The following is a 17,027-nucleotide window of genomic DNA, read 5'->3' as shown; positions in this document are numbered from 1 at the left end:
AGAAATAATGAACAATTAAAAGAAAATTGTTTTTGCCCATATACAATAGAAATGTATGGTGTGGTTTCCATGGGTATTAATAAAATGTATTTGTGTTTATATCTCATGTTTTTCAGACCAAAAAGACGCTTTGGCACACGCAGCACTCAGCATCTTGCCAACAATAATGGCAGCAATACAAGTACACCAACGGCGACTACATCGCCGACAATTACCGGTAAAACCTTTGTACCTAAATCCGTTTCCACGACGGGTGTTCATATCGAACAACAGCAACAAGCAATGCCAACACCACCTCCACCACCATCATCATCGTCAGGAACAAATCCCACACCACACGTATCACTTGCAGCGATACAAAAGAAAAACATTTCGTTAAGTTCATTGCCCAATGTAGTGGAAGGTGTCGCAATGGGACCAGCCGGCCTTTCAACAGTTTCATCGCCAACGGCTACCACAGCACCCAATGCAATGAAGGCGAATGGCGGAAGTATTCACAGCATACTGGATACAATTGATCCAAAGTCATTAATAACCGAAGATGAACCGACCACAGAGTGGACACCAGAAATACCATTTAAAAATGTAAGTCATTTGTATCATTTGTCGAAAGTGCTTCTGTGGACACCAACCACTACGAATGAGTACTTTCGAATTAAATTTATTTTCAAAGAAGGAAGTGCAACGAAAGACTATATACAATAATTGTAGTAACATTTGGGTTACATAAAATAAACATTTATACAGAGAAAGTGATTTTAACAGCAGGAATACCAATATTTTATATGTTTCCTTTGCGAGAAGTATGAGAAAATTACAAAAAAAAAACCTTAAATTTTATCCCTGGATATAGTTTACCAAATATTAATTTAAGGACAAACTATTTTGAGAAACGGTATCTTAGAAAGAATTAAACTTTTATTTTATTTATGAACATTCGCATTTTTTGGGGGCCAAATTTCTTTCAAACTTGGACAATAAAATGGGTGTGTTTTTTTAAACTCAAATTTTTTGTAGAAAAATTATTAAAATCATACTAATTGCGAATAAATTGGACATTAAAACTTATTAAAAACTCTTTTGGAAGAGTCGTGGCCATCTTTTTAGTGGCAAGGGTCGGAAACTAGTTCATAAGCACTGGGAACAAGAAAAAACTTAAAATATTATTACCAAAACCTTTGAATGCTAAAAAAAACTTCGTTACAAAGACATTTTAACTAAAACAGAACTTTAGGAGATGTGGGAAAATAAAAACACCTATCCAGCTGCTATAATCGTATAGTCCTTTCATTAAATTAGGGCTAGCAAGTACTCTAAAAGGATCTTTTGTGTAACTGGGAAGTTAATACCATTCCTAATGGCCCACAAAAGATTCCTCGAAGTAAAATTAACGATTGGAATAGCTAAAACAATTATCCTGCTTATTGACGCAAAATTTTAATATGAGGTAATAGTTTGGCTTGGCGATTGAAGCATAGTGTAGACAAGAAGACGACAAAAAGGCAAAATATCCTTTTGAAGGACGAAACTAAAAAAAAATTATTCATTGTGAGTTCATTGTGAAATTTCCCCAAAAAAATATCATGGTGTAGGGCTTGTTTACTTTGAATAGAATAGGTCCAATACCCGTTATTAAAAACACAATAGATGGTTATGTGTGCAAGGCTTTATTGAAAACTGTTATGCTAAAACATTGTGAGAAAAAATATGTCTCCATAATGTAGACTTCAGCAAAATAATGACTCCAAGGACTCATCGAGTTTGGTGAGTACATGGTTTTGGATGAAGAACTTCACAATTTTTTAGTAGCCAAGCCAATCCCCGACCTAAATTCAATAGAAAACCTATGGGAAAAATTAAATAAACACATTTCTACGCTTTTCTGTAGTAATGACAAGGAATTTTTAAAAAATGTTCCTACATTTTAGTATTTTTAAGGTAAGGATAACAACAGTTATTGGCAAAATTAATGGAGGATATACCGGCTATTAACAGTCCGAATTATTATTTATCCAACATAATAACCGTCTTCGAGAAATCCTTGTTTAAATTTGAAGTTTTCCCAATACACCTACTTTATTGTCCAAGTCAAAAAGAAATTTAAATTAAAAAAAATTCTAGAATTTTTCACAGGATAGATTTCCGCTAGTGAAAATCCTTGATTTTCATTCCTTAATAAAAAAATGCGAAACATTCCTTATTGATGTAAATTTTTAAAATTTATATATCTTTTTTAAAAAAAGTACTGCACACACCTATTTTTTTGTCCACATGTGTATATTTGAGAATATAATTTAATAAAACTTTATCTGTAATTGAAATTTTTATTTACAGTTAAATTCTCCAGATGAAGGCATCATTCGTTCCGATTCTGTCTTAGGAGATCCAAGACAAGCTCAACGTGTTTCCGTTACTCCATTGGATGAAGAAGTATGAATTGTTTAATGGCTAAACATTTATTTTACAATTGAGTATTTTTCTTACAGATTGATGAATTCATTGAGCAGAACATACAAATCAATTCGAATAAGAAAATTCGACGAGAGTACCTTAGTCCTTGGACATTGAAGTTTAAAGATAAAGATCAAGAATTGAAATTCTGTCAATTGCGCGAAGACATGTTTCGGTGAGTTTCAATATGGTTTAGAGTGGGCTGATCGCTAAACAAAAAAGGTTGAGACAGTCAACCCTTACAAAACTTCAAAATCCAGCCACGGTGTATTTAAAAGGGATAACTGGCCCAACTTGTTTTCGATCAATCCTATTATTTAAGAACATATTTTAAAAGATATTGATTTTTTTTTATTTCTTTTAATTGCCCAGTTCCAACATGTTGTGCGTTTTTGTAATATGGATTTTCATCGTATTGTGCCAAATTATTATTATACCCCGATGTACAAATCTCTTAATATGCTTAGCAATAGGAACTATTATTTTAATAATTAGCTGCATCATTGTCATGGCTGAAGAATTTAGAGGTATGTACTCATTTTCAAAAACAAAAACACAAATATGGACATTTCTTGTGGTCACGAACGTACGTTCGTACGCTTTTGATGTCCAAAGAATATAGAAAACAAAACCTTTCCTAGCATTTTTTTTTTGCGATTCGATTTTGGTAGCCTATGTTTAATGCAAAAGATGGATTTCATCGGGTTTAAGTATTCATATTGATAGTTATACACAGAAAAAACTATTTCTTAAACCGTTTCAATTCAAATATGTATCACATATTGAACTGGTTCCAATTATTTCACAATTGAATCATTTTTGTTATTTTTTGTGTTTTCATTTACGAAAATTATCTATTTAATAATTTTTGTATTTAAAGTTCAACTAATAACGAAAATTGTATATTCAATTGTCAAAATTATCAAATTCAAAACTCAAAATTCAATAGAAAATATCAGAAAATTTTGTTTTTGAGCACATGAACATGTGATAAATGTTTGAATTGAAATATAGTTTTTTCTGTGTATACATGTGGTAACGAACGTAAGCAAAATAAAAGTCAACTTTGAGTGAAATGTAAAAATCTGCGAAATGGAACGGAATATTTAAAATTGATTAATTTATTTTAAAAATAATAAAATATCTCTATTGCTTAATTGGCTTAAGTTGTGGTCGCGAACGTACGGGTCGCAAACGTACGATTTTTTCATATGTTTTTTTTTATTATTATCACCATGCATTTTCCCATAAATATCTTAAAATTTCCTTAACAAACAAGTAAGAAAATATGGCCTGTCATGCCCTACAATAAATAAAATTTCTCATTTCTCTTTTAAAAATTCAATAATTTATATTCGTGGGTAATTTTGAAGTGTGCCTTATATGGGAGCTATGACCAATTATTGACCAATCACCATGAAATTAGGTCGTAGTTTATGTCTATATGAAAATTATTTATGATGAATTTTATGTGTATACCAACATTTTTATGAGATTTATGAACGTTAAAGTGATTTAAGCGGGTCTTATATGGGAGCAATGACTAATTATGGACCGATCATAATAAAATTTGGTGACATGAATTCGGTATATATAAAACTTTTTAAGTATAATTTGGTGAAAGGTATATAAGATCCGACACAGCCGAATATAGCTCTCTGGTTTTAAATTATATTTGTATTGGAAAAAGTGCTAAATGGTATATGGCCAACTTTAGCTATTTTTAAAATATTGTTCAACAAAGAAAACCATTTCCGAAATTAATGCTCAAAACTATTTTTTTTATAAAAATATAAAAAATGCCTAAATAGTATCAACTGTGTCATATTTAGCCAAAAAAACCTCGACTTAAAAAAAACACGAGTTAGGGCCTTTATATATTAAGGTAACACTATAATGATGTAAAATTTGAAACTAGGACACATATTAATGGTTTTTGATTAACTAAACTGCGACTATATATAGCGTAGAATACACATTCTCAGCGGGAAAAAGATGCAGTAAAGAGGCCTTCTTAAATGCCTTATTTTGTAGACACAAGGACACCCAGCCGCATTGCAAAATCATTTCAATTTTACACGGCGTGTCATTGCAAGCCAAGGCCTTGCATACTCGCTGCTGTTAGAGGGCTGAGAGAAGGCCTACTTAAGAAGGCATATTAGAAGGTCTTCCGTTATCAATCCTGCCATAATTGAAGGTCTGCTGAAGCAGGAAAATATTCTAAATGAATTCAGCATAAAACCTAAAGAATGGACATTAAAGTATCACGTCTGTAGTTTTATATATAAAAAAACTACTTTACGCGAACTTCACAACATCACATGTTTTAAAAGACTATTTTTTTAGAAAATTTTGTTCATTCTTCTGGTTTCATGTAACGATTTATAGTAAAGAGAGCAAAAGCAAACATGTTTGATTTTGCAATGCAGTTTTGAATGTGTGTGAAGGTTTTTAGAAGGAGAAGCAAAGCTCTTTTAGAGCGTCTACTGACAGCAGGCAGAGTGGAATGTGTATCGCATATTTTAGAATGTGTAAACAGGTCTTATGGAAGGCCTACAAAGTGAAGACCTAGAATTTTTTCCCACTGGGTTACTAAATTTTGACCGATCACTATTAGGAACGCTAGACCACGTGGAAGTGATCATTGTTAACATCTTGTCGATATTAAATTGTTCAGTTTCCAATATAATAATAATGATGATTGTATTTACGTCTAGGTCTGCCGGAGGTTCTTAAACGCAATTCAGCCAAATTAGTGCATCAACGGAAACGTCGTACCTATTTCATATGTGGCATTATCATTCTTATGACGGGTTTAAGTTCAGTTGGTCTTATTCTGTGTCCATCGTCGTCATACTTCGATGGTAGCGGCAACAATAACGATGCAAATGACAAACGTTCCGAATTGCCGTACGGTTCTTTTAACGCCGTATCCAATCCCGTTAATGGTAGCAGCACAGTCTCCATCATAAGTAACGGTGAAAAGGAAATTAAATTGAACGTAGTTCTCTCGGCCACCATTCATCACAACATTACAATAAATACGCCCATTGGCGCTGGCACTATTGTCGATGCAAACTCCTTGCTGGTAGATAATTTGGCGAATTCCACAACAACCAATGAATTGATACGACGCAGTATAGTGGATGCGTTAAATCTTACACAAACCACAAATAACTTTCTCAATAACAGCAACGAATCCTTTGAGAATTCTCAACGTTCTCTGGTACTTGACAATCAACGCAATGACGACAGTATCAACATTAGCCATATTCAGAATAATTCCTTGATGCCGGATGACAACTATACGGTTTTTTATACGGATTTAATGTTACGAAATGAATACTATTCTCCGGACTGTGCCCATCCCGAATACATCGTATTTACTTGGATTTTGTGTTTGGTGTCGTTGGCAACAGCACTTAAGCTGTACTATTTGGTGAAAGTGATAATGGCCATTTGTATGGTTGCGTTTTATACCACTTTGATTCAATCGGTATTTCCACTAATATATCCCAAAGATCTAATTGATATAGAACAATCTCGTCTGGGCATGCCTTTGGGTGTTCAGATGTTAATACTTTTGGTCTCATTTTTAGTGATGGTTTGCTATCATGCCCGTCTAGTAGAGGTGAGTTTTTAAATTGTTTTTGTTTCGAATAGAAATTTAAAAAAAGAAAATAAATTTAGGTTACATCGCGTTTGGATTTCATTTGGAAAGAACAAGCGGAACGTGAATTAATAAATATGAAATCTAATCGAGCCCTAAACGACACACTTATTAAGAATATTTTGCCGGACCATGTGGCTGCATACTATTTATCTGACGAGCATACGGACGAATTATATTCAAATATGCACAATTTGTGTGGCGTCATGTTTGCCTCCATACCAAACTTTCAAGATTTCTATTCCGAGGACATTGACAATGGCAAGGCCTGCATACGAATATTGAATGAAATCATTTGTAAGTATTTGAATTCAGTGCAGAATTGAAAGCTATAAGTTTCAACAATCCGAAATCTATTTTTTAGGCGACTTTGATGAACTCTTGGAGGAGTCACGCTTCGCCTCCATTGAGAAGATAAAAACCGTTGGTGCCACCTACATGGCAGCTGCTGGTTTGAATTGCGATTCATTGCGAATGCGTGGCGAGACTTCGGAGGACAGTGTTTGCAGTTTGATTGAGTTTGCTTTTGCTATGAAACAAAAACTGGAGGATATCAACAAAGAGGCTTTCAATAATTTTCAATTGCGAGTGGGGATTTGTAGTGGTTCCCTGGTAAGTGGTGTAATTGGAGCCCGCAAGCCTGTATACGATATTTGGGGCAATACGGTAAATGTGGCATCTCGTATGGATTCAACGGGTGAAAACTGGCGCATACAAGTGCCAGCCAGTACAGCCGATTTGCTAAAGTCCAAAGGTTACACATGTGTGGTAAGTGCATAGAATCTTAGTTTCAATTTCTGAAAAAACAGTTTACATTTCTTGTGTTGTTTTTTTTTTGTTTGTTTTAGAAACGTGGCGATGTCAATGTCAAGGGCAAAGGAATAATGACAACGTATTTTGTTCTGCCACGCGGAGTAACCGAAAGTCAATTATCTTCACCAGTGCACATGCCAGCTGGCATACCCATGTCACAGACACCCAACTTACAGCGGCAAACCTCACATCACGGTTCTTTTAGTGCGGTGGTGTTTGGAATGTTGCAGGCTTCCAAGCGTTGTACAAATATGGCAGGAACACGTAAGTTTGCTCGTAAGAATGTCACTTGATTCAAAAATAAAATACGTATTCAATTTAAAGTTTCATATTGTTACGTTTTTACCTTTTAAAAACGTAACAATATGCAACCGCAGCCACTATTTATACACAGCTCCATTTTCCTTCGAGTAGCTTCATGAAAGTTCTTAACGGACAAAACTAGAATATTCGAATTCTAAAGCTTTTAGCAGCAATGTAGTGTTACTATACTTACAAACAATGCTATCAACATTGTTGATAAATAGAAGCTTCTATTAATGGACATGTTTATAAACATTATGAATGTTGCAAGGAGACGTTACAGACCGTTAAATTGAACAATATACACAGATTACAATTAATTAATTTCGAATGAATTAATTCAATACAAGCTTAATACACCAACAACAATTCCATATTAGCGAAATACATATCGGAAATTTCTTTAAGTTTTCTTCTAAAAATTATATTATTATTATTATTTGTACAAAACGAATTATGCATTTTTTCAGATTTAACTTAGTCGTACGAATATTAATAACACAGGTCAACAGCAAAAAAAGGCTTCACTAACCACTATATAGATTTGAAGCATCATGGTTACCTAAGTACAAAAATGGTAAAATTTTTTAATTCTATGGATAGATTTTTTTTTAAATTTTTTTTTCTAAAATTGGGAATTTTTTTAAATGTTTCTCCACATAATTTATGATAACTCAAAAATGGTTAGACCGATATTATTGAAGTAAACTTAGAAAAATCATAAAAATCGATGGATTACTTTCGAATTTATTCACAATTAATGAATTCGGTTAATTTCAGAAAATTGTATGTGCGTACAAGCTTGTACTTTGAGTTACAGTTTCGTGTTCGGTATTAACCGAAACCGCGGTTTTTCAAGGGCTAAAACCGAAACCAACAATTATTCTTCGGTTTTTACTTTTAATCTATTTTCAGTAGAAAAATTAAAAATTTAGAAATGAAAAACAAACTTCTTCATCCAATGATTCACTCAATTTCTCTAAAGACAAATCGATGTAAAAATATCTTAAGATTTCTTAATTTTTTTTTTAAATTGTATTACAATAATTGCTTCAGATGATGTAACAGACTAGTCAATGAAACCTGTAAATAAATAATGACACAAACTCATTTTAAAAATAGTTATTTTCAAATATCCGATAAAGGTATGGATTTGTAGCTGACATGGTGCGCTTCACCACAACAATTAGAAAAAAGGAATAGTAATATTAATGGCCTCATTTTATAGAACGAAGCGTTCTGAAACGTATGCAATTTATATGAAGAATACTGGGAAAAGGGTTTGAAACTTGAATATTTTCCATACAATATTTTGTTAATGTTTGTCGTTTCGTTTTATTAAATTAGATCCTAAATCTTACTTTGTGAATTACTACAGAAATTTCAAAACATACTAATAGTTTTTGTTATCTCAGTATCAGACTTCTATCCTTGATTCTTTCTTTACTCAGAAGCATATCACCCAACTATTATGTATATAAATAAATATTTAAATAATTTAATATAATAGAAAGTACCATTAGAAGAAAAAGTACAAATTTTCCACACTAGAACCCCCGTCAAGAAAAAAAATCAAAGTAATTTCCTGATTCTGGTTTCACTATTATAGAAAATTCCAAAAGTACCATTTTGAAGAACGAAAATGTATTCCTTAGTTTGGTTTAGTTATGCTTTTTTGGTATCATAATACCATTGAGCCCCCCTTTTCTTGATTATTTCTTTACTGAGAAGTACATTAGCTAACTTTAATATATACAGCCCAATTATGAATAAAAAATTCCGCGGGAGTTTCTTCCCCGGGAGTTTTTTCCCATTGAATTTGAATAGGAAAAATCAGAAAAGGGGAAAAACTTCCGGGGAATTTTTATTCATAATTGGGCTGATATGCCATCTAATTTAATCGATTTTTCTGAGTGGAATATGAATCATATTTGGCACTAAGGGCTTGATTCTAAATAAATGAAATAAATAAAATAAATTAAAAAAGTACCATTAAAAGATAAAGCACCAATTTGAATTTTAAATTTGTATAGCATTTCTTGTATTATTGACTGAGTTTGTTTCTATAAAACTTAATATTTAATAAAATTTTAAATTTTTTAAAACCGAAAGCGCGGTTTTGAAATTCATCGGTTTTTTGGAAACTCTACTTTGAGTGTACATTTTACATGGGTTTTGTTTTTGTTAAAATTTTTGTTACAAAACACATGTAAAATTTAAAAAAAAAAAATCTATCCATAAAAAATTTTACAAGTTTGTACTACGGAACCACAATACATCCAAATGTAGTGGTTTAAAAAGCCTTCTACATTTTTTCGATTTTGTTGACCTGTGTAATTTTTAGTTTTGAATTTTTTTTTAATATTTTGCGGGAATGGAAAAATTCCTGGAAATTAGGAACCCTACGTTTTATTCAAAAGCGATTATCTACGTCGTCGATGGTTTCCGTACAAAATGCATATTTTGCTTATTAAACCCTTCACCTTCGTGTATATAGGTTTGTCATTCCGTTTGTAATTTCCACAATATAATTTTCCGACCCTATAAAGTATATACATATATTCTGGATCCTTATAGATAGCGGAGTCGATTAAGCATGTCCGTATGTCTGTGCATCTGGCTGTCTGTTGGAATCAAATTTCTGAAGACCCCAAATCGGGATCCAAATCTTCAATAATTCTGTCAGACATGCTTTCGAGAAGTTTGCTATTTAAAATCAGCAAAATCGGTCCACCTCGATTTTAGACATATCATAGCCATTAATATAGACAATATGGATATCTAATGATAGATATTTTAAAGACCTTTCGGAAAAAATATTTTTTAACCCGAATTTTTTTTTTCATCAAAAATTTTTTAAAATTTAAAAAAAATTTTAATTTCAAAAAAAAATTCTAAAATTTGAAAAAAAAATTTTAAATTTAAAAAATATTTTTTAACCAGAATTTTTTTTTCACCAAAAAAAATTAAAAAACAAAATTTTTTTAAAAAAAAATTTAAAATAACAATTCGAAAAAATGTTTTATCTAAAAAATTAAAAAAACAACTTGGAGAAAAAATAAATTTTGTTTACCTAAAAATATTTAAAATTTGTATTTAGAAGTATAATTTGGTGAAGGATATATAAGATTCGTCTCAGTCGAATATAGCTCTCTTACTTGTTTTAATATTAATTTGTCAGTTAATTTCAAGAGTTTTACATAAATAATCATTCATTGCGGAATTAATTTATAATAGAGTTCATAAAACCTTTGAATGATTAAATGCTTGTTAATTTACATCTAATCCATATTCAATAATGAAAATGAAAGAAGCTACTTTGTAAAAGATTTGAATTAAACATAAATTAATGGACGATTTGCTTAAAATTTTATAGGACTTTTGATATTGAATCGTAAGGGAGTCGAAGTTCAATTTTGTATCTTCTCTTCTCGATACATAAGGATCGAAAATAATGACACGATATTTCAAAAAACTCTATCAAAGATTAATGTGAATATTTATTATTTTTCCAGCCACTGGTACACCTTCACCGCAAATAAGACGTGGTCATCGAGGCAGTACTTTTAGTTCAGTGCGTCTATCACAAAAGGCCACCATCAACAATCCGGTACGACGAAATACTACTAGAGTTCGTGGACGTTCTTATCGGCAGAAAAAGGTGAATATTAAAGGGTGTATGTTAAAATTTTAAAATTTCTAATTACATTCCATTTTAGAGTTCTTCCAACAACTCGATTGTTACACAGACAAGTGGTTCCTATTTACCATCGTTCCGTCGCATCGATCAAATCGAAACAACAATATCAAAAAGTCAAAATGATGCATTATAGCGTTTACGTTACTGGGTCTGAAATCCTTAAATCGAGTCATACAAATAAATGCACAGGAATTTAATTAATTTAATAGTTTTTATTGCTAGATGTATGTAAAGAGTACTTAGTACAATTTAATTATTTACTAAACAAATACGTAATGTCAATTTTGAATAATAATGACGAATTATAATCTAAACATTTTACTTACATATAATATAAATCATACATACAAGTAATTATTATTACATAAGTTCATATGTAGTATGTACATATTTTCATAATCATTTTATAGAGTATTTTACGATTCATTGTAGTATTAAATTAAATTAAATGTTTATATATTAATTGAAAAAGCCTTAAAATGGATAAATATATAATTAAGTACATATGTATGTATGTAAATGTTTGTATGTATTTTTGCCATCCTCATTAAAAATATTTATATATACATAAATATGAGTATTTACTTATTTCATTACATGTTTTTTACAACATTATTTATTAAACATATACTTATATTTTATCATCACTAATTAGTACTAATAGTTAAGATAAATTTTAAAATCCCTTTTAAAAATTCCTTCCAATTCCAATATGATGCTTCCTATGTTCATTTGATTTTCAAAATTGTGCAACTATTCAAATTCATTTACAAAATATGATTAATTGTTCATCAAATTTAATTAATTTATTTAATATCTACATACTAGCTACACTGTATGTAAATATGTATGTTATGTAAAGATTTTATATGCTAAATAAATGTTAAATTGTGCACGCACTACGGCCAATAATTATAAGAATAAACAGCACTTTTACTTACATATTTATTTTTCTTGTAATGTTCAAAAGCCATTGCTGAATACGAGGGTTGTCAATTATTCGAGTTTAATTTCAATCGAATAAAAGTTCATAATTTTTTATTATTTTATTATTCGATCGATAAATTTTTAAAATTTCCTCTATTATTCGAGCGAATAGCGAGTAATGAATATTATTCAAATAATTTCATAAACTATATTCAAAATAAGAAAATTAATAATATATAGATAACACATGTTAACAGCAAAAAAGGCTTCACTAACCACTATATAGATTTGATGCATCATGGTTACCTATGTACAAAAATGGTAAAAATTTGTAATTCTATGGAAAGATTTTTTTTTTTCTAAAATTGCGAATTTTTGTAGATGTTTCTCCACATAATTTATGATAACTCAAAAACGGCTAGTCCGATATTATTGAAGTAAACTTAAACAAGTTTACATAACCTTTAATCTATTTATATATTGCGTTTTAATCGGCTCAGTAGTTTCGGAGTTATAATAACAAATTGAAGCAAAAAATATATTTTTTAACCCCCATATGCATAAACAGTTTATAAATTTATTAAAGGTTTATAAAACTGATTTTGTATGGAAATTTTGTTTTATAAACCTTTGATAAATTTATAAACTGTTTATGCATATGGGGGTAAGTGAATAAAGCTAATTTTTTTTGTTTTAAAAAACTCATGAAAAATCGAACACGGCAGAAATGGTTCAGGTTTATTGCTTTATCGCAAACCCAAATATAATAGCAACTAAATGAGATATCGATCATAAAAATCTATTAATTATTTTCGTATTTACTCACAATTAAGTGAATTCGCTCATTTTCACAAAATTTTACTTTTTTGTTTTATATACACAAAATTGAGTAGTTAATCTTCTTTTTTCGATTGATTTAATTTCGAAAACATTTTTCCCATGCTATGTAGAAATTTTCACATATATATTTCGTTTCAATCGGCTGAGTAGTTTCGGAGTTATAAAACAAATTGAAGTAAAAAATATATTTTTTACGTGAAAATAGCAAATTTTTTTGTTTTAAAAAAATCATGAAAAATCGAAATCGGTAGAAATTGTTCATATTTATTGAGTTAATGCAAAGCCATATGTAATAGGAACAAAATGAGATATCGATCATAAAAATCGATTGATTTTTTCGAATTTATTTACAACTAGTTGATCGCCCGGTAGCATTTACAAATGTTAGTTCTTCAAGTTTCTCCACCCACGCACACCAGCCTGTTCTTATTTATTTGCAAATAAAATATCTAAATTTGTACTGCATACTTTAGGGAGCTTTTTTATTACAGTTGACAGGACTCACAAAAAAAGAATTTCCGAGTTTTACTCGTAATTTTTGAATTTTTTTTCTTTACAAACCATCTCCTGAAAATTTCGAATCAAATAAAAAAAAATCAGCCAAATCGATCCAGCCGTTCTCACGTGATGACATTACATACATGGACCATTTAATTTTTATATATGTATTTACTAGGGTATTCAATTAATCGGGTTTCTGGTTTAATCGGTTAACCGAGCAAATAATTAATCGGGGTTTAGATTTATTCGGTTAATAATCGGTTAATTTAAAATTATTCGATTAACCGAATAATATCTGTTTTAATTTTAAATTGAAAATACAACCACGAATTTTGTGTACAAAAACATAAAAGACAAAAAAAACATAACAAGTCAACCAAAAAATAATAGCAAATATGGTATTTGAGATCCTTTTTGTATACACATTTGAGTTTTTTTAGGATTTTAGTGAGATCTTCCAAAATAATATTATATAAAAAGAATATAATTGATTTTTTTCCTTTTAAACGATTTTTTTCTTTAGATTTAATAAAACTTGACTTGAAAAAACTCTTTCGCTGATTGTAGATGTTGGAGAAATCGAAAGCATGATGAAGAATATTAATTATCTCAGTTTTTTTTAGTTCTTTCTAAGCATATTGGTGTCCTTTTTGGATTGTTTTAGATAGTGAATACTTTTGATAGTTTCGTTTCGTTAAATTCTGTATATGCAAATGCAAACAAAGTTTTAAATCGATGTAAATTAAATATGTCAGTTGTTATTCTCAGTGTTTAAAAAGCTACGATAACTAACAAATTTTTAACTGTTGCTGCAACTACTGCTTCAAAAAAGTGTATGTAGCGGTAGCAGTAGCATATGTCTTTTTTCGTTTTCTTGTTTTTTTAAAACTACTGCTACCTTCAAAATATAAAACTCTTAACAGAGCAGTAGTAATAAAACATGAATTGTAAATGGAGTAGTAGCATAAAAATACAAATCATTGCTACTGCTCTATATCGAGTTTTAATTTTTAAGGTAGCAGTAAAGTAGCAGTTGATGCAGCAGTTAAGGTAGCAATAAAAGTAGTCAAAAAAAGAAAATCTTCAGTCATAACAACAAAATTGACAGAATTAAACACTGTGTGTTGTTTTTGTTTTGAGAGAGTTTGAAAGAATTATTCGTTTCTATTCGTGTCAGATGTTCGTGTTGCTAACAGAAAGATCGTGTTTTCTGTGTGTATAACAAAAAAGCCGAACTTTTGTTTACAACACGACCAACTTACACAAATATACATTCACAACAACAACACATAACCTTTAACTTATGACGTGAAACTTTTTGACATAGTCACAGATGTGGTGTATATTTTACACCTTATAATTTTTGCAAAAAAAATTTACTTTAAAAAACATTTTTTGGTTAATATTTGCTTTTTAACAATAAAATAAAACAATTTTAATTAAAAAAAATTAAAAAAAGAAAGCAAAATGTTATTTGATAAAACTTTAAAAAAATTAAGAGAGGGTGTAAAATTTACCACCACCTCATAAGTTAAAGGATAATATACTTTTTTGGCTGAAATTTTTTATTTTTGACTTATTTTATTGCTACCTCAACTGCTACTTAGCTGCTACTTCTACTGCTACTTATCTGCTACTTCTTCTACTACCTCAACTGCTACTTCTATTCCTACTATATTTTAAAAGTAGCAGAATTAATAAAAAACTAATGACTGCTACATCAAAACTTTTTCTTTTTTAAGGTAGCAATAGAAAATAAATTACTCTGCTACTTTTAAATTTTTCTTTTATTAGTACTACTACAACTACTGCTACCAAAATGTGAAGGTAGCAGTAGTAGTAGTAATTATTGTCTCCGAGTTTTTATTAATTTTTTAACTAGACTACTTGTGGTTTTTCGTTGCTACTGCTACTTGTAGTCTATTTTTTTTAAACACTGATTCTCACTAAACATTTTTCTTGGATGTTCGAAAAAATATATAATTTTAATTTGAAATTTGTAATTGAATTGAATTGGAAAAATAAATACAAAAAAAAACATGATAAAGTGCCGATCTACACCATGGCTTTTAAGACGTTCTTAATTCTCTTTTGATATTTTAAGTTTGTGGATAAGAGGGGTGGAGAAAAAGCAACTTTAAAAGAGATTTAAGAAAAAACGACGTCTTAAAAGTCATGGTGTAAATCGGCACAAAGTGGAAAAAAATGGAATTTCGGTTAATCGGTTAATCGAAACAAATTAATCGGTTTATTTGTTATTTGAAAATCTGCAATTTTAAATTATTCGAACAGTTAACCGTCCAAAATTAATCGGTTAACCGATTATCGGTTAATCGATTGAATACCCTAGTATTTACTAGTTGACCGCCCCGGCTTCGCCTGGTAGCATTTACTAATGTTAGTTCGTCAAGTTTCTCCAACCCTGCCTGTTCTTATTTATTTGCAAATAAAATATCTAAATTTGTACTGCATACTTTAGGGGCTTTTTTATTACAGTTGACTGGACTCAAAAATGCCGGTTTTAGCCTTAATTTTTTAATTTTTTTCTTCACAAACCATCTCCTGAAAATTTCGAATCGAATAAAAAAAAATCAGCCAAATCGCTCCATTTCCATTCTCACGTGATGACATTACATACATGGACCATTTCATTTTTATATAGATATCAGTGTTGCTAATTCATGGTGAACAAAAAGGGCTAAATACTTAGAAAAAAAAGGCTAAAAAAGGGCTAACATTTTTAATTAAAAAAATACAGTATTGGCCATAACTAAAGCACCCCCTCAATGAAATTTTTTCATATGGTATTTTTTTGTATAAAATCAAAGTTTTAAATATCTATTATGTATTATTTTCATTTGTTAATATGTTTAGTATTGATAAACAAATACATTCAAAGTTAACCTTTCTATAAGAGGTAACTTAAAATCAAAAAATATTTTAAGGTAGAAAATGAAACGGACAAAACTAAAGCACCCCTTCAAGGATATACTATAAAAAAAATTTAGTTAATTTTTTGTTGCAAATCCTTTGTTTTGGATGGCACAAGAACATCTCTTGGCATAGAAGATAATATGTTTTTATGGCGTTTTTCGATATTCCTTCAAAGGCTATTTTAACGGCATGAAATAAATCGTGAAAATTTCCGATCCTTATTTCAACAATTTTCACGATTTATTTTCATATTAACAATGTGCCACAAGTTCTCAATAGGATTGAGATCGGGAGATTGACCAGGCCAATGAAGAACTTGAATCTTATTGCTGTGTAGCCAAGTCTTACAAACTTTGGAGGGGTGCTTAGGATCATTATCCTGTTGGAAGCTCCCTATAATTGGCATCTCTTCACTGGCATAAGGCAACATTACAGTTTTCAATACATCACGGTACATGAACCGATCCATAATCCCATAAATTTTATGATTTGGCCCAAATCCTTGACCAGAAAAGCAACCCCAGACTATTACATTGCCTCCTCCATGTTTAATTGTTCCTTTGCAATACTTAGGATTCAGTCTTTCTCCTTTTGGTCTGCGTACACGCCTTATTCCAGCGGAACTTTTTAAGTTGTATTTGGATTCGTCAGGGAACAGTACTGTCTTCCCTTTTAGGACACTCCAGTCGATGTGGGCTTTGGTAAACTTCAGTCTAGCTTTCTTGTTCTTAGCTGATGGAAATGGTTTTTTTGCTGGTCGTCAGCCGAATAAACGGGCTTCTACTACTCCTCTACGGATTGTTTTTTCGCTAACGCATAAACTTAAACTTGTTCTTACTTGACTAGCGGATGCTGTACATTCTTTTTGTATTGCTCTTTTGATCAAGG

General features: G+C 30.5%; 1 protein-coding gene across 2 annotated transcripts in view; it reads left to right on the top strand.

The window, feature by feature from the left end:
* The window catches only part of Adcy8 (adenylyl cyclase 78C), a 132,376-nt gene extending 121,121 nt beyond the window's left edge, over positions 1–11,255 (top strand). For both annotated transcript variants that reach the window (XM_065505071.1, XM_065505072.1), the window contains exons 13-22: positions 117–585; positions 2,335–2,430; positions 2,487–2,626; positions 2,824–2,978; positions 5,169–6,082; positions 6,142–6,418; positions 6,486–6,889; positions 6,970–7,198; positions 10,753–10,898; positions 10,957–11,255. In XM_065505071.1, coding sequence (XP_065361143.1) covers positions 117–585; positions 2,335–2,430; positions 2,487–2,626; positions 2,824–2,978; positions 5,169–6,082; positions 6,142–6,418; positions 6,486–6,889; positions 6,970–7,198; positions 10,753–10,898; positions 10,957–11,070 — 2,944 coding nt within the window. In that variant the 3' untranslated portion in view covers positions 11,071–11,255. The remainder of the gene's footprint in view (positions 1–116; positions 586–2,334; positions 2,431–2,486; positions 2,627–2,823; positions 2,979–5,168; positions 6,083–6,141; positions 6,419–6,485; positions 6,890–6,969; positions 7,199–10,752; positions 10,899–10,956) is intronic.
* Positions 11,256–17,027: the final 5,772 nt, after the last annotated feature.

Source organism: Calliphora vicina, chromosome 3 (assembly GCF_958450345.1).
Source record: "Calliphora vicina chromosome 3, idCalVici1.1, whole genome shotgun sequence".
Taxonomy (NCBI): domain Eukaryota; kingdom Metazoa; phylum Arthropoda; class Insecta; order Diptera; family Calliphoridae; genus Calliphora; species Calliphora vicina.
Note: the sequence above shows the minus strand (reverse complement) of the source record. Positions and strands in the feature narration are given on the sequence as shown.